At 32.8% G+C, this 23,366-nt stretch overlaps 1 protein-coding gene across 3 annotated transcripts in view; it reads left to right on the top strand.

The window, feature by feature from the left end:
* LOC118183952 (uncharacterized) overlaps positions 1 to 23,366 on the top strand; it is a 116,636-nt gene that overhangs the window by 30,468 nt on the left and 62,802 nt on the right. For 2 of the 3 annotated variants that reach the window (XM_085810535.1, XM_085810536.1), the window contains exon 2: positions 16,276 to 16,451. In XM_085810535.1, coding sequence (XP_085666661.1) covers positions 16,405 to 16,451 — 47 coding nt within the window. In that variant the 5' untranslated portion in view covers positions 16,276 to 16,404. Of the gene's footprint in view, positions 1 to 8,064; positions 8,222 to 16,275; positions 16,452 to 23,366 lie in introns of those variants that run through there. The other variant, XM_035353567.2, reaches the window with a different exon arrangement.

The raw sequence follows: 23,366 nt of genomic DNA, 5'->3' as shown, positions 1-23,366 counted from the left end.
GAAAAATTGTTCCAAGTACGTATCTGAGGGAAAAAATGGAATGTTTCGAATGTTCCAAAGGTATGATATTTAATGTTAAAAGAAAATCCACCAATCAAAGGATAGCTGCAAAAGCATTAAAATTCTCAGTGTCAACTGTAAAAAAAATCTGATGTGTACACTACATGACTTCCTTGTACGGAATATTAAATTATACGCATTTTTTCTTGCATTTATTTAAACTTATTGGATTCAATTAAATCCACTTCGTCGATAGCGCATAAACCACAATAGAATAAATGCACTCTTTAAAATTCACTATACTTGTTTACCATAGCGACACTCTGGCGTTAGGAACGAAATATAACAGCGTTATATTTCATTCATATTATAACTCAGAATGCACAAAATTTATATCATTTGAAGAATTATATAATCGTTGCCATACGTTCTGTTCAAATATTATAATAAATCTAGAACGATGTATAAAAGAAATTAAGCAAACAAAACAAAAAAGAAACAGTTTTTCACAGACGATCCAGTATTTCTCATTCAATTAATTCAGTTCTCACTTCGCGAAAAAATATTTTTATATTTTTTTCCGTACAGTGTTGCCATTCCTCGCATTGAAAGCGTTGAGTTTGTTAATCAAAATTTCGTTAAAGTTTTAAAAAATTTGAAATAGGTAATAAAACAAATTCGAAATTCAAAATTCGAGCTTTCAAGTACTCACGTTTGGGAAAACTACGTTATTCAAAATTTGATGGCTGTAGATACCGTTGTTTTTTCCCAATGCAAGAAACCTTCATGCATTCATGCAGATTCTTCATTACTTAGTTTTCTTAAATGTAATACACGGCGATAAACTTTGGTGGCAACAGTTTGAAAAGTGAAACAACGCAGAAAATGAAACGACGCAAAATGCCGTTTTGAGAATAAATACCCTTTGGGTCTAACGCCCCCTTTGATCTAAAAATCGTAATTATAAAAGCGTGCGAAATCAATTGTGCGAAAATCGAGGGCCGCTTTTATTAAAAAGGCAAAAGAGTACATCCGAAAACATGATTCAAAATAACACTGCCAATGATTATGTTTGCTGTGTATATTATTGCATCAACAATTTTGCTAATCAAACTAATATACCGCTATCAACAGAAATAATATTTTAATGCAAGAATTTCATGCAGTCTGAAATGTGCTTCAAGATTTCTCGAGAAAAAGACGCTTCAGAATGCAAAGTTAAATAACCAAAGTTAGTTTTCTGCAACATAATATGAAATGATGAATACAATTTATGAATACAAATTTAAAAAAAAAAAACATAAAAGCTATAAAAATTTAAATAAATAATAAAACTTCATTTTTAATAATATTTGTTTTTTGAAAATGGTTCATTTGCTTAGTCTAAGATCATTTTTTAGGTTATTAAATCTATTTTTCATAATTCATAAACATATATCATCAACTAAACGAGATTGTACTATTTCTCACAGCTATTGTTCAAAAAAGATTTTAAAGCGAATTAATTCAATTACTACAATTAGAGCACATAAATGTAAAAAAAATAGCAAACTTAATAAAACATTCTTCAAAGAAAATTTTCCATAAAACTAATTTTGAGTCCAAAGGAGCGTTAAGCCCATAAAGGCGATATTAGGCTCGAAACGGTATTCTGTATTGAATCACTTTAAAAGTGTGAATCACTTTTCAAAATGTTGCTACCAAATATCATCTCTCTGTATTGTATTTAAAGAAACTAAATAATGAAGAATTTGCATGAATGTATGCATGTTTCTCGCATTGTGGAAAAAAAAAAAAAAAAAAAAAAAAAAAAAAAAAAAAAACGATACCTGGAGCCATCCAGTTCTAAATAACGTAGTCCTCCATCCAAACACGGGCACTTGGAAGCCCGAATTTTGAATTTCGAACCTGTTTGATTCCTTATTTCACATTTTGTAAAACTTGAACGAATTTTCTATTAACAAACTGAACTGTTTCAAAGCAATGGCAACACTACGAAAAAAAACATTTTTATCTCCAACGCGCAAGACTCTCAGTCGGAAATTCTAAAGATATGCTGTTTTTATATATTTTGTGATATTGCTCTTGAATTGGATTTTATGTGGTTTAAGGTCGAAGGACATGATATTTAATAAATAAATATAAGGCAGGAAACGTTAAAAAAGCGCTCCTTTGGATGTAATATAAAAATGGAAAGCTTTCAGATTTTTTAAAACTGTTTTGCTGTCTAAATATTATTATTTAATCTTAAGTAATGCTATCTAAATTATATGAATTAACGTAAATTACAAGACACAAATGCAAATTCCGAGTTTTAAATTCAATCACCTCCTTAAAATTAATTCGGCTTTAATAAATCAAACAAAAGAAATAAAATGCATTCTCTTGTTCTGTATCTAAAATTTATTATATATAAATTGAATAACTAACTTCACTTCGGCTTGTTTAATTGATTATAGTAAAGCACATTGCTTAGTTGCCTAAGGAAAAAGATGAGTTTGTGGAAGATGTTTTAAGAGAAACAAAAACTCACACTGACAGTATTATTTTAGGAACAATGCACACTGGTGGGCAAAAATTAAGGACGAGACGGTTTTTTCAATATAACTTTGTACATATGCTTTCCCAATCAACACATTTTAATACCGTAAGATCCCCAATACGTAAGGACATGAGTAATGTAAGCAACACTTACTAAAAGAGAAATCAGAGGGATAAAAAGAAGCTTTATTGAAAAAGTAGCATGGAGCGCAATGCGACTGAACGCCGAAACATCCCTGTGATGGGTGTCCAGCAAGAAACATCCGGTCTTTAATAGGGGACATGATCTCCCCTGACTGCTAGGCAGGTTTCACAGCGTCTGCTCATGCTGAGAATGAAGGTGTCAATGAGTCCCAGCACCACAGAGAACGCCTTCTCCGATGGGCAGGCGTTAGAGGTACACACCGTACAGGGCGTCGTGCAAACAGACCACCACCGTGCAGTCTTCTGGCCACGGTAAAACGCGATATCGGTCGTCCAGTCGCCTGTGTCGTGTGTCTAGCGATATTTCCCGCTGTCTGCCGCCTGTTTCTTCTGGCCTGTAAGGCAATATACCGGTCATCTGCGGGTGTGGTTCCTCGTGGACGACCACTACTAAACCCCCGGATAGCTGTTCCTGTAGTTTGAAATTGTCTCCAAAGTCGTGAAACGATGCTGTGAGCAATTCCGAACTCTGCAGCCACATTTGTCACACTGCGGCCTTCCTCCAACTTCCCAATGATTCGACCTCGGGTAAAAGCATCCAGATGTCGTCTAACAGATTGATTATTCGCCATTTCTCGCTGAGGCAGCAACTCGGTGTGATTTTAACTGCTATACGGAGTGCAATCTCTTTGCCAGAAATACTGATCTTACACCGACAACATGCTTTATACTACTCAGACACTCCCCCATTACGTCTATCTGCATATCCGCGCATGTGCTACCGTACATCACCTTACTTAATCTCCTGATTGGTCTTTCTGTCCGCTCTGCCTCTTCGTTCAGCTGATATGCTAATTTTTCGACTTCGTCCTTAATTTTTGCACACCAGTGTATATCAACTGCTTTGAAGTTTAGTTTCGAATTTAACGAAATTAACCTTAACTTCAGCTGCTTTATGAAATTCAGTTTTAAATTTATAGAAAGCAACCTTCACAAAGGTGCTGCTGCCTTTATATTGGGAAACTCTTGCGAAGGTTTCTGTCTTGCGAAAAAAGCTGACTTTTCTATTCTGTTCTATGAAGAAAAGTTAAACAGTTTTTACAATTTCAGCTAAAAAACTTTCCTAATATCCAGACAGATATGTTTTTGATGCATTTCGCAATAAAAAAAGAATTCTGTAGAATAACATATTGGATGTACGAAATCTGTAATGATATATTGTGTATATTGTGCTTTCCAAAAGCTATAACGATGAAACGTGAATTTACACACAACCATTAAATTCAGTCCCAAATATTCAGTTGGGTCTTTTAATAGCCACAAAAACTGACGTAGCTTTTGGTTTCAATTCGTAATAAAAATTACTAATTCTCACGTATGAGGAGCTACGACTTCTCTGAACTCCAGTAAACTGAATTTTGTTTAAATCTACCACATTCTCATACGGGAAACTATAGCAGAATCTTCATTTATAATTTGATTAAAGAAAACTAAACTAGGATCCATAATTCTTATTCGTAAAATTCAAACATTTTAATTCCTCTAAATCTTTTATGTTTTGCAAAAAAATTAAAATATGATCTGATGTAATATATAATATATTCTATTTTTAACCCAAAGGGGCGTTAGACCCAAAGGGTTATTAATCTCAAAACGACATTTTGCGTCGTTTCACTTTCTGCGTTGGTTCATTTTTGAAATTGTTGCCACCAAATATTATCGCTATGTATTATATTTAGAGAAACTAAATAATGAAGAATCTGCATAAATGCATGAAAGTTTCTCGCATCGTGAAAAAACAACGGTACCTAGAGCCATCCAATTTTAAAACTCTTAATCCTCCAACCGAACATGGGCACATTGGAAGCCCTAATTTTAAATTTCGAATCTCTTTTATTAGCTTTTACAAATTTTGTAAAACTTGAACGAATTTTTGATTAACAAATCCAACGATTTGAAAGCAAGCAATTGCAACTTTGTACGAAAAAAAAATATTTTTATCTCCAGTGAGCGAGACTGTGTATCAGAAATTCTAAAGATATGCTGTTTTTAAGTATTTTTCAATATTGCTGTTGAATTGAATTTTATAGTGTAAGTGCAAAAAACATGATATTTAATAAATGAAGGTATCACACTAAACTTTAAAAAAGCGCCCTTTTGGGCGTAATATAAAATCTGAACGTTTTCATATTTTCTTTTAATATATATATAACTTTACTTAAATGATCCGCTCATTCATATTCCATGCATCAATTCATTCTATTTTTTTCCGAAAGATTAAAGACGGTTACATAGATATATCGTCTGAATCACTCACATGAATTATGAAAAAAAATTAATCATTTAATGAAATTCTAATAGCAAATGTAATGTGACTAATAATTTAATGCTACGCAATATATGTGAACAACAATAATTTTTAAACATGTTAAAGAAAATGAATTTGTATAATTCACACAAATTTGCTGTCGTTTTCATAACCAACAGTTGCATGATATTACTCAAAAACAAAACACAGGATTCACTTTAATAATAACTTGTCTAATAGCTTCTATCCAGGGTTTTGATAACCCTGAGAAAAACAGTATAGAACAGGCAAATCGATGCAGCAGAAATTTCTAAGTTCAGAAAATTATTAGCCCAAAAAGGCAATTTACCCGGAAGAGCTATAAATTTCGTTTTGGCATTTTGCATTGGTTCACTATAAACGACATTTCATTTTTGAAATTGTTGCCCTCAAATATTAGAGCCCTGTATTATATTTAAATAAATTTACTAATGAAAAATCTGTATGAATGTTTCTGCATGTTTTTTGCACTGTAAAATACAACGGTACCTAGAGACATCAGATTTTGAATAACGTACTCCTGCACTAGAATATAGGCATTTGCAAGCCCAAATTTGGAATTTGTTTTATTATCGATTTCATATTTTGTAAAAATTAATGAATTTTTGATTAATCAACTCAATGATTTCAATGACAACACTGTACGAAAATAAAAATTATGTGCAGCGCGCGAGACTATGTATTGGAAATGCTAAAGATAAGCTCTTTCTAAATTATTTTGTGATGCTGGTATTGAATTGAATTTTACATCGAATGATGGACATGCCTTTCTCTTCATAGCGAATGTAATATTTGTCTCTGTGAGCAACACTGCGAATGCAGTATTGGCATCTGGCGATGCTTCTCGAGCTGTACTTTCTGTGCTAAGTTAGAGAAATATCTCTTTTATCCTAGTGTCATTTGGAAAAAAATCTTTATAAGTGCCCAGCCGTTGAAAAAGGAAAAGATGTCTAAAGCATTAAAATTTAGGTCAAGATTTAACTAAGGCTGAAAAAATAACTTTTATTTTAGTTCATAAACAGATTTTAATGCAACCATTAATCCCCCCCCCAAGTTATACAGAAAATATCTACTACACATCAGTACTACACATCAGATGTGTACTACTTACAAAGCATTGTAAAATTTTAAACCATGAATTGCTTAGACGATAATAATCTTATACTTAAAAACTTAATAATCTTCTTAAGAATGCTATCTAGCTGTCTTTGAGTATCGTAATAAAGACGTAGTTTCATTTAAAATAATTTCTAATAATAATGCTTTGACGCAGTTTGGTTCAAAGCAAACCTTTTTCGTCTTGCGTGCAGACGTCGCGTGCTTCGCTGTCAATAGCAATCAATTTATTGAAAGCTAGGTGCAAGAAAAGAGTAGTATCTTAACTCTTCAATCTTGTTTTTTTTACTTATATTTTTCTGTCTGGTAAGAGGTTATACTACTTTAAAACCATTTTGAAATGACTACATAGAAGATGTCAACAGAGTATGTAGGGCATATCTACTTTCGTCAAAAACATAGTTGATTTTGTCACCAGTAAAAACGAAGAAAAAACCAAAATTATATCTGAATAAGTTCGATAAAAGTGGCAAGATAAAAGTGGAATTCTTTGTATCCCAAAATATATAAAAATGAATTGGTTATTCTGGACGAAAAAAAAATTTATACTACATGTAACTAGATGTGCTATGAAAGAACTTTAACAAATGGGAAAAGTAAATTATATTGAATACAAAAATACATGATTTGTTTAAGACAGGTGTCGATATTTGTTTTTCTGAGAAAGACAGGTATTAGAGGTTTTAAACTTTATGACTCATGGAGTAATAGTGACGTTAGAATGCTCCGAAGTTCAAATTATAATTATTAGAATTATTTTCTGCCTCCTATCCGCATGCCTTCGTGGTGTAAGTGGAAGCACATTTGGCGCGTATTCTAAAGGTCGAGGGTCCAAACACGGTCTTTGTTTTGGATTTAGTTTTACTCTGTCCCCAGTGGGGATTCGTAGTTCATTTATTTGCAGTTATTTCCATCCAAGCTATGGTATGGTGTGGTATGGTACATTTACTTATGGCAAAAAACTAAGGAAAGGGATGCCTTCGTGGAGGATTTTTCCAAGGAAAACTTGTTTGTTTCTTATGGAAACTGGTTCAAGGGAAACACGTTTACACATGGGGAAAACCATGCAAACGCCCATGCAGCCACCCCGTTCGGTGGGATTCGACGCAACATCAAAGATATGTGAAAGGTATATTTAAAACTGCAAAATTATTCTTTGCAAGAAAATGGGGCCTTTTAAAATTGTAAAAAATGTTGCGCGCACGCGATATATATCTTTATTAGAACATGCTCAAAAGTCAGCATCTGAAATACTTACTGATTTTCGGAAAACTTTTAAAGCACTTTGCATGTTATTAATTTAAATTTTAACATGGTAAAAATATTCCAGGACTGTGAAATAACATTTCTTTGTGTAAAAAATGAAAATTCTTGTACTGCAGGGAAGTTGAAGTGCTGAAAAGCATTTAAGTGTAATAGTATTTGTTAGCTGTACAACCGTGAAGCGGATATAAAACAAATTATAGAAACAAACACATCCATTTGAGGACGTACAGTTACGGTAATATGAATGAAAATACAGAATGTAACAGCTTCACTGAAAAAAGCAAATATTACAATTTAATCCTTTTAGACAATTTCCGCATTCCCTTTATATAATGAGTTTCTAGACAATGTAACATAAATATTGTGAATACAACTTTAAAAAAGAAAACGACCTTGAGAAGACAAAAACATAGATCGAATTTATTGCAGCCATTTTCAGAAACACTTTTTTATACAATTCAAGACTGTAATGATTTAAATATTTAAAAAAATATATAATTTAATTTAGATATACCATCAGCCATTTCCAAATAAGGAGCTAATGAGTTCCCAATATCACGTTTTGTTTAATAGACCCCTCTCACTCTCTCACGAGGCAGTTATGAAATGTGTCTGCCAAACCTGTTTGGGTGGCCTTTTATCTGCGTGTTATTAAACAGATTGTCTAGGGATTTGCATTATTTAAGTCTTCCTGTTAAGCTCAGGAATAGAATGGATGTGATTTCTTTCTGATTTTGCTAGATCCTCGATAATACTACATTGCAAGCTTTCGTCTTGTGTGACAAATAACTGCATTATACGTGTGAAGTAAGTACCTTTTTTTTCTTTTGCAGATATTAATAAAACTTTAGGGAAGATAATCTTCTAATCATCTATAGGTTTTTCATGAATATCGGACGATAAAATTAAATTAATTGTTATTTCACTTCTTTTACAGCACAATATCTTGAAAAGAATTAGTATCGAGTATTATCTAGTATCGAGCATTAGCACTTGTATTATCGAGTTAGTAAGAACATTTTGAAAGAAATTAACCTAATTTTTAACAATGTCCTAAAACTATGGAGAAATAATAAAGATGAACTTTGCATTGCATAGATCATCCGCGTATCTATATAAGAATAAGATTGACGTTTTCGATTTATTAGCCCAAAGGGCGTTAGCCCAGAAGGGGTATTAATTTCGTTTTGGCATGTTTCGTCGAAAATTTTAAATGACCTTTTTCATTTTTCAGATTGTTGCCACCAAATATTATCTCCCTGTGTTATATTTAAAGAAATTAAATAATGAAAAATCTGCATGAATGTATGTATGTTTCTCGCAGTGAGATAAAGCAACGGTACCTACAGCTATCCAATTCTGAATCTTGTAATCCCGAAATTTGAATTTTGAATTTATTTATCTGTTTCATACTTTGACAAACTTAAAAAATTGAGTAACAAATTCAACGATTTCAAAGCAAGCAACAGAAGCACTGCACGAAAAAAAAAAAATTATTTCCAACGTGCAAGACTGTGTATCTGAAATTCGAAAGATATGCTCATTTTAAAATTATTTTGTGATATTGCTGTTGAATTGGAATTTATGGTTTAGATGCGAAGAACATGATATTTAATAAATAAAGGTAACACAAAAAACGTTAAAAAAACGCCCCTTTGGACTTAATATAAGATCTGCAAGCTTTCAGATTTTTTTTTCTTTTTTTTTTCTCTCCCTTCCCTATTTGTTTTTCCTTGTTTACCATTTTGGCTAAGAAAATACATCGATATTTGCTCCACTAATACTTGGAAAAATGTATCATATAGCTGTCATTGGTAAATTTTACTTAGGCAAATTTGTGCATATAAAAACTTTCATAGGTCTAAAATATAATAACCTCAAAGCCTATGTTATTTGATTAATTTCTCAGTTTGGAGCCTACAACTATTAACCATTCAGATGATATTTAGACGTGCAATATTTTTCTAAACGCTATCCATGTTTCTGTGCAATCTGTGAATTTGAGTTTTCTATAAACACATGCTGTAATTTGTCTCGCATATCACAACTTTCCGTGCATCTCGCGTTTTGTTTACGTCAAAGATAAAGTGCGTGCTCATTATTATTGCACGCAACTGTCTGGTATACAAGGAAACTTACTGTTGCTAAATTAATGGCCCTGACACAAAAACCTGATGAAAATCAATATGTGTAAAAATGTTAAAAAGGCCAAGTTTAGATGAATTTATTAAATTAAGACTGCATAACTGAAGTTAACATGAGGAGAAATTTCTTTTTGTGAGTTTCTTTTTGGTAACAGATTTAGTAAATATGTAGGAAGTGCATAAGTGTTTGATGAGTAATGATTCTGTCAAACAGATTGACTTATAATTATAATACGAAAAGATTAAATGATTTTCCAAGAGAGAATCTGAAGTTCTTTTGTTGTTGAAATTTATTTGTTTAAAAGTTTGCTGACGAAGAGCAGCAAATTCATTTTCTCATTGGAAGGTGTCATTTTTGTGATATACTGAAATTAAAATAAATTTTCTGATTACTATGGAATAAAATAAAATTAGCTCATTTTCATAAAACAGCCATTATAAAAGATATTGAGGAGTAAGCACATATTTTTTAAAGTACCTTTGGTAATACACATTTATAAATATAGTCTGAGGGTATCTCGCATGGTTCCGTGACATTTAGCCCACGGGAGACTTAACCGACACCAGTTAGCCGACAGGACATTTAGCCGACACCGACTCTTAGCCGACAAGTCATTTAGCCGACAAGGACACTTAGCCGATAGGACACTTAGCCGACACAGAGAGTTAGCCATCAGGACATTTAGCTACAGGACACTTAACTGTCAAGACATTTAGTCAACAGGACACACTGAGCCGACAGTGACGTTTAGTTGGCACGTACCCAATAATTATTTAAACTTACTATCAATTACAAAATTTCTAGACTTCTCCATAAGTTCAATATTTAAGTCATTTTTCACCTATCAGTAAAATTCTTTTTTCGATTCTTAAAGATCTCATAAGTGCTTTTAATTCTTGTGTAATTTAGCACTGTTTGATATGTATCGTGCTATCGGCCAAACTGAAAAAGCGTTCTCGTCAGGGATTATGAATGAATTTTCGAAAAGAAGAAAAAGAATTTTTTTAGCTAAGTACGACGGTCACTTAATTACATTTTAATATGGGATCTTCAAAAACTATCCGTAAAGCTTCTTCATTTAATCAACTGGGTTTCTTTGAACACCTTCACATCATTGATAATTTTTCTTGTTTACTTAATGATATTAATTTTCCAAACCAGCAAAATGTCACTACATTTCTATACTACATTTGGGCATAAGTTCGAAGTTTTTAAGCTTATGCCGAATTGGTATAAAAGTCGACCAATCAGGAGAATGTGCGAAACCTATTGAGCGGGCAAACAGAGTGGGAAACCTGTAAATACAATCCATGGATGCGTAAATATAGCATGGTTACTCCTTAAACCATGTTTCGCAAATGTGAACAGAACTCCGGTATTTTATGCTTTATGACTAGGCCTCTTTGACATTTATACCACCGTTTGAAAGGAGTCTAAGGTTTCCAAGACCAATAACAGACTCAATGCTGCGCTCCTTTGCCAAGATAAAATTTTTATTAGACTTGTTCTGATGCTGTTACCAACCAAGTAAAATAAAGTCGCAACAATAACATAATGTTCTTTCCAAAGTTTAGAATGGAATAATTCTGTCTCTCTTGATCTTTCCTCACTCTCTTAATCTTGTAGAAGAAATGAATTTGAAATTAATTTAAGGGTATGTAAGATTCATTTTAATTTCCTAATTCGTCATTTTAAGTTAAATTACTTTTCTATCGAGCCTCGTTTCAGTTTCCTGTCAGAAAGTAAATTTCCATCGTGAGCGGTATTCAAATTAGGTAGACAGAAGGAAGTACTTAGAGAAAGATTTTGGAGAGTGAAATCAGGGGTGTATGCTAGAAGGCCACGTTGCTAACTTTGATTCTCTAGCGATTAGAATTCTGCGGCGTTCAGTTATTCTTGCCATTAAGTTTGTTCACGGAGACTTTGGTCAGAGTCAGCATGCGCGATAGTTAAACTATGAAGCCGTTAGGATATACATAAACTTAATTAATTTTACGTTTACCTATTATCTTTGATTTTAAGTCAAAATGTTGGCTTCTGTAAGTATGTGTTGGTGCCGTTAGTTAAACTAATTGGAATTAATAAAAAGGTCCTTAACACCGTTTTTCTGTCTCAGTAGTATTTATAAGACACAGCAAAAAGTCACTAGCTCTTTTTCAGAGCTCTGGTCTAATTGTATGCTCCCGAAAAAGACCAGATCCTGTAAGTAAATATACTTTTACTACGCTCTCAACTTGCTGTCTACTAAATCAATATCAACTCTGTTTTACGACAAAATGTTTTCAACGGCATAAATGAATTTTAGTTTTTAATCTAAAACAATTTCTGACCGAAATCACAAAGTACTTTTGAAATTTCGATTCGAAATTTTCAATTTTTCATTTGTTTTGATTTAACAAATATTTTCTTTTAAATTCTTAAGACCTTTGGAACTTTTTATCAGTTGCAGCAAAACGCTTTTTTAAACTTAGTTGAGGTGAATACATAGTAGATAGACTTTTGTGAATCAACTAATAGCTTGGGTAAAACATAATGGCTGTCAACAAGGTTGTGCTTCATTCTTAGCTATTATCTGGCTTTATAATGACTTTTCTCAACTCAGCTGTTTTATAATCACGAGCAACACTTAATGTGTGCATCCACGCTATAGACATAATAGCAGTGGTGTAAGATTTAAATCAACACAAATATTCCCAAGGTGAACACAGTTTTAGACCATTCGCAAGTTTCATTCTTTTTAACTTCGTATGTTAGTAAAAATTCTCTATTTCCTTTGTTCTATAACTTAGAGTTTAAGATATTTTACTTTCTTTTATGAAGTAAAAGACGTATTGTAATCTCGAAAAACTTCAGGTATCACATTTCAACGAAAATATCCATTTTGACTGCTCTTAAATCCATTTAAACGATCGTTTTGCGTTACACCTGTACGTATGGACAGATGAAAGGACGTTTTTTCTTAAAACGGATTGAAAAAGAAATGGATTAAAAATGGATTCAAAATATAATTTTTGTATTACATCATATGTATCTCGCATAACTAAAAAACGTGTAGTCTCAGAACTTTGAAATTTTGTATATGGGACTGCTATAACATGCAGTTGTGCACATCCCTTTTTGGTTCAATCAATCACACTGAAAGCATATATATATATATATATACGCCCTATGTTACCCGGCTCTGTGAGATCAGTATTTTTTATTCTTTTACGTATTGATAAATCGTGCAGTTTTTGCTTTGAAAGTGATTAAAAGACGTTCTTATATTCCGGTTAAGGTTTTTACGCCTTTAGTTAATCTGCATGCAATAGCTGTAGAATTATCAAAAATTGTTTAAGTGCTACTAATCCTAGCAAAGGCGCCCTTTGTTTACATTTGAAACTCTTTGTAGAATAGTGGATTAAGTCAGTTTCTGCACCTTCAGTGTCTTTTTGCCGAGTGGGACCAAAAGTAAGCTTTCAGTTTTGTGCATCGAAAAATCTGTCTTCTTGCCCGCTGTCTGAATTGCTTGTTTTTGCGTAGAAACTGTAATTTTAATTGTAAAAATTGTTTTTTTAATTGTTTTAACTGCATATTGTGTTTTATGTGTTTCTATATCTTTCAATTTTTAATGAAGATATTTTGGGTTTTTATGTATCGTTTGCCTGCCGCGAAGTGAGAACTGAGTTAGTTCAATGATAACTGTGTCTCTATGGAAACTTGTGGAAATAAGTTTACATGAAATGCAGTAAAAAAAGGAGTGTTATTTAATAGGTCGTACAAGGAAGTCATGTGATGTCTACATCAGATTTTTGATTTATTTATTTTTGAGTCTGTAATGAGTCTGTTCATCACGAATATATGCATACGTCAAATCACTTATCATTAGTGCAAATAGAAAAATAAAAATTAGTATAATTTGATATGCTGTACCAGGAAATCACGTGATGTCCATATCAGATATTTTATTTACTTATTAGCGAAGAAGGGCTATTAATTTCGTTGTGGCATTTTGCGTCGGTTCACCATAAATAGCGGTTCACTTTCCAAATTGTTGCCACCAAATATTAGGACCCTGTGTTATATTTAAAGAAATTAAATAATGAAGAATCTGCGTTATTATCTGTACGTTTTTCGCATTGAGATAAAACAAAGGTACCTAGAGCCATCAAATTTTGAAAAATGTAATCTTCCACTGAATATGGGCATCTGGAAGCCCGAATTTGGAATCTGAAATTTGTTTTATTATCGATTTCATATTTTGTAACACTTTAACGAATTTTTGGCTAACAAAATTAACGATTTCAAATACTGTACGAGGGGAATTTTTTTTTTCTCGCGCGCACGGACACTGTGTATCGGAAATTCTAAAGATATGCTCATGCGATTTTGCTGTTGAATTGAATTTTATGGTTTAAGTGCGAAGAACATGACATTTAATAAATAAAGGTAGCACACAAATCGATAAAAAAAAAACGCCCCTTTGGGCGTAAGGTAAAATCTGAGGGATTTCATTTTTTTTTTTTTTTTTTTTTTTTTTAAGGTCTGTTCATCAGAAATATATCCATACGTCAACTCACTCATCATTCGATCAAATAAAGAAATAATCACTAATTTGTTTTGTAGTGTTGTAGTGTTTGGCGAATTCAAAAATGATCAATTACAAAATGAAATAAATAGCTACACATATTAGTTCATTTTATGTTCATTTAGAGCCATTTAAAGAAATGTGTACATTTTCTAAACATGTGAAGTGCACAAAATGTTTTGATATTTCATATGAAAACTTTAAACAACTTATTTATTGCATAAAAGACACACAAGGGGATAAGGTTTGAAAGCAACTTATTTACCGTATTTACTCGCGTAGTCACCTTCGCGCAATAGTCGCACTCCCGTTTTGAAGCAGAAAAAATCATCAAAAGTCTGCAATATTGTTTAGTACATTTTTCCGCATAATAGTCGGAGCTAGACTTTCACAATGAAAAATTGGCAAGAAAAGTGCGACTATTACACAAGTAAACACGGTATTACTTTGATAAATAAAATTTAAATAGTGCATGATTCATCAACCAAAACAATTGTTATACCTTGTAGAAACATTAGAATATTTTGGAAGCAGGAGACTTGAAAAATGAGCAACGCCTCGGAACACGGACCCCTGGAATATGCGCCCAGCGTGCAGACCACTACACCACGAAGACATGCTAGAAAGGCTGGAGAAATACCTTATAACCTTTCAAAGGATTTTCTGCATGTTCAATTTAATGCAATGCCATAAGTGGAAGAAATTAATCACAAATGAATATTAATGCATAAAAATAATTTATGTTTATGATTTATATATGAACATGCTTCTCATTCGTAAACGAATAATTTTTATACTCTCTCATGCATAAAAGATAATTTACAAATGAACCTTCATGCAGGGTACAGTAAGTTAAAGCATGACATCTTTGATAAAACTAATTGCAATTAACATAATATTAACATACTATTTTAAGTCAATTTTCTGCGGCAATGTTTTGGTATTTAACCAATTGGTCAGAAGCCTTATGAATAGTTGCGAAATGATGAGGTATCATTCAAATATATTTTTTACACTATTGCCTTCGGAATTTGATACTTTTATTGGTAGCAAAAGCTTACATTTTGATTTGAAATTCATCCAATTTTTAAGAGTTAATCTGAATTTTTTATCTTTCAAAATAAATAAATAAAAGGAACAGTAAGTGAATACTTCAAAACATTGTACTTTTACTAAATCCACGCTTAGTATTTTAAGGGAATTCGCAGTAGAATGTATGAGCTTTGATTAGTAATTATAAAAGATAAAGCTAATTAATTTAAGTAATTTAACTTGATAGAATGCTTCAGTTTTGTAGCAAAACTTTGTTTCTCGAGAAACTTATGTAGTTTTCCGAGGGGGTAATCAAAAACAAAAAAGTTTAGTTTTAAGGAAAAAATTTTACATGTTTTTACTTTAAGAAAAGTAATTGTCAAGAATTAAATGTTAATAAAAAGACCAATGTTAATAAAAAGACCAATTAAATGTTAATAAAAGACCAAAAAATGTTAATTAAAGACCAATTCCAAGTGTGGGATACAGAAAAGACAACTTAAGTCTTAAAATCTATATGCGTAGATATTATTTTGGAATAAGAATTAAGCTTTAAATAAATTTATGTTTTGCGGACATTTCCTTAAAGCAACTGATCGAGTTACTCCTAATGCAATACCTATACTTAAAATCTAATATCTTAATATCTAACAATTTTAATATACAATGATTAGTACAAAATTTAATATACAGTGTACCTAGTCCAAATACCTGCAATCAAGTCTTAAGGTCTAATATTTTAATAACAATACCTAATCTTAATATATTTTCCAATTCAAATTAGAATAAAAGTATTTCATAACTGTAGTCCTTTGAAAGCAAAAATGAATCAGATGGACTCTGCGTAACTGAAATCCTTGAAAGACGACATGAGAATAAATAGAAGTTAAACATAAATTTTGGAATTGCATTTGCTTTTATGCATGCTTCTTACCACACGTCGCTGTCTGAGAATTATTTCTTAGTATCAAGCTGGCAGCAAGTCACGCTTTCATTGACTCACGTGCATCTTACCCAAAGTTTGAAAAAGTTCGTGCTTATTGTTCGTGCTAGGCGTTATGAGATGCACGCAATGGTTTTATGAGTCTATTGTAATGTTTTCTTGTCTTCATTTCAGGAGATGGATTCGATTACTGGGATGATGAAGCGTACCAAGTGGAATACTCATCACGTTCACTGAAGTGATATTTGGAAAAGTCAGCTTCAATTGGATTGTGGGAGAAATTTCCTTGTAGAAATCTTAACTATGCCTTCGGCAAGAAAAAAATGCATCTGCCAACTATGCACTTGCGGGTAAGTTTCTTTGACCTTCACTCTTACGGAATGTCAAACACCTATAGTAGTACAAGCACAACAAATTAAAATATAAAATATGGAAAGATTTCTCAGATCGAAAGTATCGTTAATTCCAAAATGAGGATGAAAACTGCGCTATTAATATTTTTGTCCAACCAAGCTAGATATTTCAGGCCCAGTTTCCGTTAAAAATAATATGAAACAAGCGTATCCTATATCAGTATGCAACAGCTGATGCTAAATAGCATTGGTCTTGTTTGTGAACAGTGCTATTAACATAGTACTAAATATAGAATTAACATAGAGTTATATTAACATAAAATATAGTTGCTTAGCTAAAAGCTAAGCCTGAAAAGAGCTCGTACCTTTATAGCATCACTGCAACTGAAAAACAAATTTGCTGATAACTTAACTAATGGGTATCTTCAAACAACTTGCTCAGAAAATTTTGGTATTATTCCCTAGGTACATTTATGTGTAGTGTTTAGTTTCGAAGGCGGTGGTGGTATAATAACGCAAATTGATAATTTTCCTTGAAAAGTGCCTCAAAGTGTTTCCTCCAAGAATTAAATTTATTCGTGGTAACCAGATATATGAGTTTTATTACAGTATTGATGATAAAAGGACAAAACGAGACTCTGCATCTGTGGTAGTATAAATGTTAGAATCACCAGTATTTGAAGCTACTTTTCAAGAGAAAGAAGGAAATTGGTAGTGAAAATTAATATGATTATTTTATTCTCCATAGCTTCCTTATATCTGTCAAGCTGCAATAGATGGTCGCTTATCGTCAGCTATAACGAACCTGAAGTGGCTAGACCTCTTGTACGTAGAAGATAAATGTTAAAATTTACAAATGCTCATGAGCCACATCTACAGGAGTTGGGTAGAAATAGTGGCAATATGTCGTAGTTTTAAAAAATCTTTATAACTATAGACACATTTGCAATCCTTCAGTATAACTGTCTGCTGACCACTGTCTTCTGTCAAGCTATTGAAATGCTTCGACACCCTCAGCATGTCTGTTGATGTCCTCAGCGACTGTCCTAAAGCAGAGATATCAATTCTCTCTACTTTGTAACAAGTCTTTTGCAGTAGTTCTTTCATTTTGATGAAGAAATCGTAATTTCAAGCACTCGTATCAGATGAGTATGGCGTTTGTTTCAGTACCTCCCACCGCTATTCTCTCAGGAGAATCTCTGAGATAGCTCTCGCATTAGAACACCACACATTGTCATAGAGGAGGAGGATGTTCGTCACCGAAGACACCATATACGTCCAAGACTCAGAAAAAGCACTCAGGAGAATTTCTGAGATTCTTCGCCTGATATCAACGAAATTCAAGAAGCGTTCTGTCCACCAACCACAGAAATGAAAGTGGCTATGAACATCGTAGTTTTGTTTATGTCCGCATGGTATGAAAAAATGAAAACAAAAGAGAATTTTATTAATTTTTGCGTATTTTCCGGCAATTTGTATCGTTTGTTTCAATACAAGATTAGAAATTACTCTTATTAGAAATTATTCAGACTGTTACAAATTACTCAGATATTTTCAGCAAAAATTAAAGGAGTTTCCTCAGTTGCTTTTCATTATTAATTATTTTTTGTCAACTGATATTTTGTTTATTAGTTAAGACTATTATGGTAAAGCGCGTCGACGTGGATCGAACTACTGGTAATCATCAGGGTTTTTGCTCCGACACTGGTGACCTCCAATTAATGTTAAGTAATGTTTAGTTTAGAAAGAGATATTTCTAATAAAATAATTCTTAATCAAAATATATATGTTAAATAATTTATTGCATGTAATTAAAACCGTTTCTGTACAATGAAGTGAAAAAAGTAACTATTTAAAAGCAGCGCGAAATAATAATTTTAACTAAACCATAATATCTTAAAACGATTAATTAGACACGTTGTATATTTTTTTACAAAATCGCTATTTTTCTCTGATCAGCCATAGCGAACGAGAATTGGGGTAACACTAGTTTCAATAAAATGTTCTGCATGAAATTGTGACAAACCATTTCAATTATTGGAAAATGTGCCCATACCGAGTACTAAATACGATTATCAAATCAAGCGGCAAATTTCTGTGAAGATGCAATTCAGAAGCTGTTATAATGATATGATAAGGGTCTTAATGTAGGTGGAAAATTCGTTGAAAAGTAGATTAACGCCCAAAGTGTCGTGTAAAAATAAAGTAAAAGAAAACTGACGTCGTGATTATATTTATCTAAGAAACATGTCTCTATGCCCAATTCACAGATGTTTGAATCATTATCCTTGAGTACCAATAGTGGTACATCTGACTCGAAGTGAGAAATTATTGCCAGCACAGAAACTTATATAACAGGGGTGGACAGACTTCATGTCATTAAAAGCCACATGTTGAAATTCAGGAATATTCGAGAGCCAGAACTAGACTTCCCCAAAATCACAAATCAATATTTACATCAATTTAAAAGTAGCAAAACTGGTTTGAAATGAAGGACATTTAGTAATGTTAGTTTCAATGTATATATTTTATTTGCACAAGAGCCGCACGCGGCTCGCGAGCCGTGCTTTGGCCACCTCTGTTATATAATAATATATGTAGACATTGCTTAGAAGTTTAGTTTCGATTTTCTTGTTTATTTTTCAAAGGCACCCGCTAGGCATTTTCCTGTGTATTTACATTATGTACTGTACCAATACTGTATAGCTCAAGTTTTGGTGAAATTTACGAGATTATTGCTATGCATTTCTGAGTTTATTTCTGTGCATTTCCATTGTAAAAATTAATTGTCATTAATTTTTACAATGGAAATGCACAGAATTAGGTCTCAGATATTAGGCGGTTTGAAAATAGTGAGCCCTTGACAACAAGTGGTTGAAAAATACTGATTATAAATGAGCGTGCAGCTTTATTCTTTATAGAGCTGTAATTTTTTTTTTCAGTTTGGAGAAGCGTTTCATAAAATTAAATTAATACATTGATACACACTCAGTAGAAGTATCTGGTTTGAGATATGTACGCTGATGGAAAATGAAATCCCGCCACCAAAAAAGAATGGTGCTAAATAAACGAAATGTATGAGAAATGCTTACAAATCTGAAAAATGACATTTATTCAAATTTCGGACTAGAGGATTAAGTAGTGCTAGTAGAGCCGCTATGAATATGTAAATCTTGTGTGTTTTTAAGTACGTGATGCAAACATCGCGAGAAAAATTCGTCTTTGTTCCTTGAAGCATTAATCAAATAAATATGTTACGTATAAAATAAAAAAGAACTTTGCGATATTGATGCTGTAGAACGTAGACGGTTGAAACTGTAATGGACAGCGAGAACTTTCATGTCGTAGAATGTTGAAATGCCGATCCACAATGAATAGGAAACGGGCATCCTACACAGATAAAATCTTTATTTTATTTCGATAACATGTGGCCACAAACAATTTGGCACATTATTTGTGCCTATTTCAAGAGGTTTACATTTTTGATAATTTTGCAGTAAGAACGAAGCAGCAGACAGCATTCCAGTTAGGCCGAAAAGTAGCGAGCGAGTGCTTTATGTTCAGGATGAAATCCTAATTCAGACTGAGTTAGTTTTGGTTTCCAGTGCATTTTGATTGGATAACTAATATTACTGTAAAATTATTATTGGCTGTTTGAGTTTTACTTCCATTTACACCATCAGAATTATGTAAGAGTCATCTGATATAGAGTAGTTTCGAAATGGCACAGTGCAAAGAGAGATTACTATTTTTAGAATAGAGAGGGGAAAATAATTTATGTTGCTAATTTAAATTATAATTTATTTTTTGTGTATTCTTAATTTTTCTTACATCTTCCTTCTTCAAGGAGAAAGAAGCGTAGCGACAGAAAAGCGTTTTTAAAGAAAATGCTTTACAGCAGCAGCAAATGAAGACAGATGTAAATCATCAAATTTTGACCAAAATAATTAATTTAATTTTTATAAAATATTATTTTTTAGTATCAATTTTTTGAAAATTCATTTTTAGAGTCATTAAATTTTTCAGCGTTTCAGCCTAAATATCTTTCTGTTTTATAGTTCAGATAGTAATTCTTCAGAGAAAGCTTTCGTTATTACAGAGTATAGCAAAAACTTCTTCGTAACCATTACTTATTCTAATTAAATGAAACATATAAAAGTTTACGACATTTATTTCCTCATCGGTCAATTATATTTTAACATCAAGAACATAGGAAGAGTAATATTCCAGAAGTTAAGGTTTCACTGTTATCTTTTCATTTGCAATTTCTTAATTTATTGAACTAAAAGGCCTCGCTTTACTTCTAAAGAAACATTTCCATCAATAAAGCTATCCACTTGAGCTAACTAATGTGTCTGTTCTGGAGCAGTGGTTCAGGGATGTTATAAGGTGATCATCACCTTATACACGGAACACCTTATACAAGGAACGGGGCATACTAATACATTCTGCACTAATATATTCCGTAATAAAAAAGTATAACAATAAGAACATTTAAAAAAATTAAATTCAATCGTAAAATGAGAACCTTCAACATGATGTTATATAAGGAAGGTAAAAGTAACAACTGCATGGAGGAAATAACAGGCCTCTGTTTGGCAACCAGTACTCCCTCAATATACTCTATACATAACATAAAATTACTTATAAATTTTAACATGCATTTACCATAATTTCATATTACTTATCTGTATTAATTTCACTTTTTTTTTTACATTCACTTCATTCTCAGAATAATTATAAAACTCTTAACGTTAATTCAAACAGTTTAAATATAACTCATTAATGTAATTAATGACATTACAATTTAATAACCTTCCCTGAAAAAATATTAAGATCTTTGCTTATTTAATTCAAAAATTTATTTAAACTTGGCCAAAAATTTTTCATTTTTCATTTTCATAAAACTAAGAAGAAGCAGTATTTTCGTGTATAAATTTCAAAATAGCAGTTAATTTAATTATTGCATGGTAATACAGAATACTGCTGATCAGTATACAGAATACAGAATACTGAGATAATACAGAATACTGCTGATCTTGATTTATCAAACGTCATAAATAAAGGTACAATATGCAGTACATTATCTATCAAATGTATACAAATAAATTTACAGCGAGCAAAAGCAGCAGTTGCTCAACTAGCACAATTTGCAGCAGAATTTGGTGCTGACCTGATAATGGCTCAGGAACCTTACACGCGAGACGGAATTGCAGTGGGATTTCCATTGCAATGGACAATTTATCAACAAGGAAATGTAGAATATCCTCCTAGGGCCATTATTATTAACTGCAACAAAAAATGGTCTCCGGCTATCGTAGCAATTGAACGCGATAATGTTGCAATCATTATAGAAGCACAAGAAGCATCTTTACTGTTTATCTCACAATACTCTCCTCCTTCTGCAGATATTTTGGCTACTACACAGTTTCTTACAGATACCCTGCAAAAGATTAAAATTCCTCTTAAAATAATTACAGGCGATTATAATGCCCACAACACGGTTTGGGGTTATGCTTCTACGAATGACAAAGGAAGCCTTCTGGAGGATTTTCTGTCTGCTAATCATCTTGTTTTACATAACACAGCAGACGCTCCTCCGACATATGACAGAATCTACGCACAAGGCTGGCCTGATTTGACGGTCAGCTCAGCCTCAGCTGCGCCATTAATACAAAACTGGAGGGTTAATGATGAAATTAGCTTAAGCGACCATCGTTACATTACTTTTTCAATAGAGCAACCGACGACAATTAATATTATTCGTCGTTACAACCTACCTGGTAGGCGTAAACGCGCTTTTATTACTAGAGTCAAGAATTTGTTTGAAGGTATTGAACAACAGCTAACTCAAGCGAACTCTAGAGACGAATTGGAGAATTTCACAGTGACTCTACAAAATTGTATACAGCAAGCGTGTGATGACATATTGCCACAGCGTAGTACTAAAAAACTGACTACGATCAATTGGTGGAGTAGTGAACTTCGTATTCAGCAGAGGCAATGTCGCGCATTACGTCGAAGGTTAAAGACTGAGCGTAAACTAAACCTTCCAGCTAAGACCCTCCCAATTTATCAACAGGCAAGAGCGAAGTACAAACGTTCAATTTTGCAGGCTAAAATCAATTCATGGCATGCTTTTTGTACAGAGTCACAAAACATCTATGGTATTCATCATAAGATTATGACTGGAAAGCTGTTTAGGCCTGCCCAGTTACACATCCCTACACGAATAAATGTTACTCAGGACTACACAAGGGAAACATTAATACAGATCCTGGATTCCGTCTTCAGTCAGGATGACCCAACCGAAGATTCTAAGCAACAAGCAACTATACGTACAGAACAGATGTCTACCAACGTGCCACCGGATAGGGATATTACATTGAAGAACTAAAACATATATTAGCGCATTTGCCAAAGAAAAAGGCCCCTGGCCCTGATGGCATTGATTACGTAATCGTTAAAACAGTCGTTTTGGCCAAGCCAACAATATTTGTTAGCTTTTTCAATAAATTGCTAGCTACGGGTACATTCCCGAAATCGTTTAAAATCGGACAAGTGGTGTTGTTTTTGAAAAAAGATCGCAATCCAGCGGAACCCACATCTTTCCGACCAATCTGTTTACTTCCGGCTCTTGGTAAACTGTTTGAAAAACTCCTTATGACCAGACTACGATATTATCTACACGTTAATAATATCCTCAGTCCCAGGCAATATGGATTTAGGCCAGGAACTTCCACTTTACACGCTTTGCATGATATCAAAGAGGCTATCATGGACAACAAATATCACGGTCTCCATACAGCACTCATCAGCTTAGACCTGAAGAGTGCATTTGACAACTTATGGTGGCCAGCGATCTTGCAGGCTCTAAGAAGTTCTGGCTGCCCAAGCAATATCTTTAATACT

Source organism: Stegodyphus dumicola, chromosome 2 (genome assembly GCF_044657685.1).
Source record: "Stegodyphus dumicola isolate Sdum_Otavi_A_Nest chromosome 2, ASM4465768v1".
In the NCBI taxonomy this organism is placed as follows: domain Eukaryota; kingdom Metazoa; phylum Arthropoda; class Arachnida; order Araneae; family Eresidae; genus Stegodyphus; species Stegodyphus dumicola.
The sequence above is the reverse complement of the archived record's forward strand: the minus strand, read 5'-3'. Positions and strand labels throughout refer to the sequence as shown.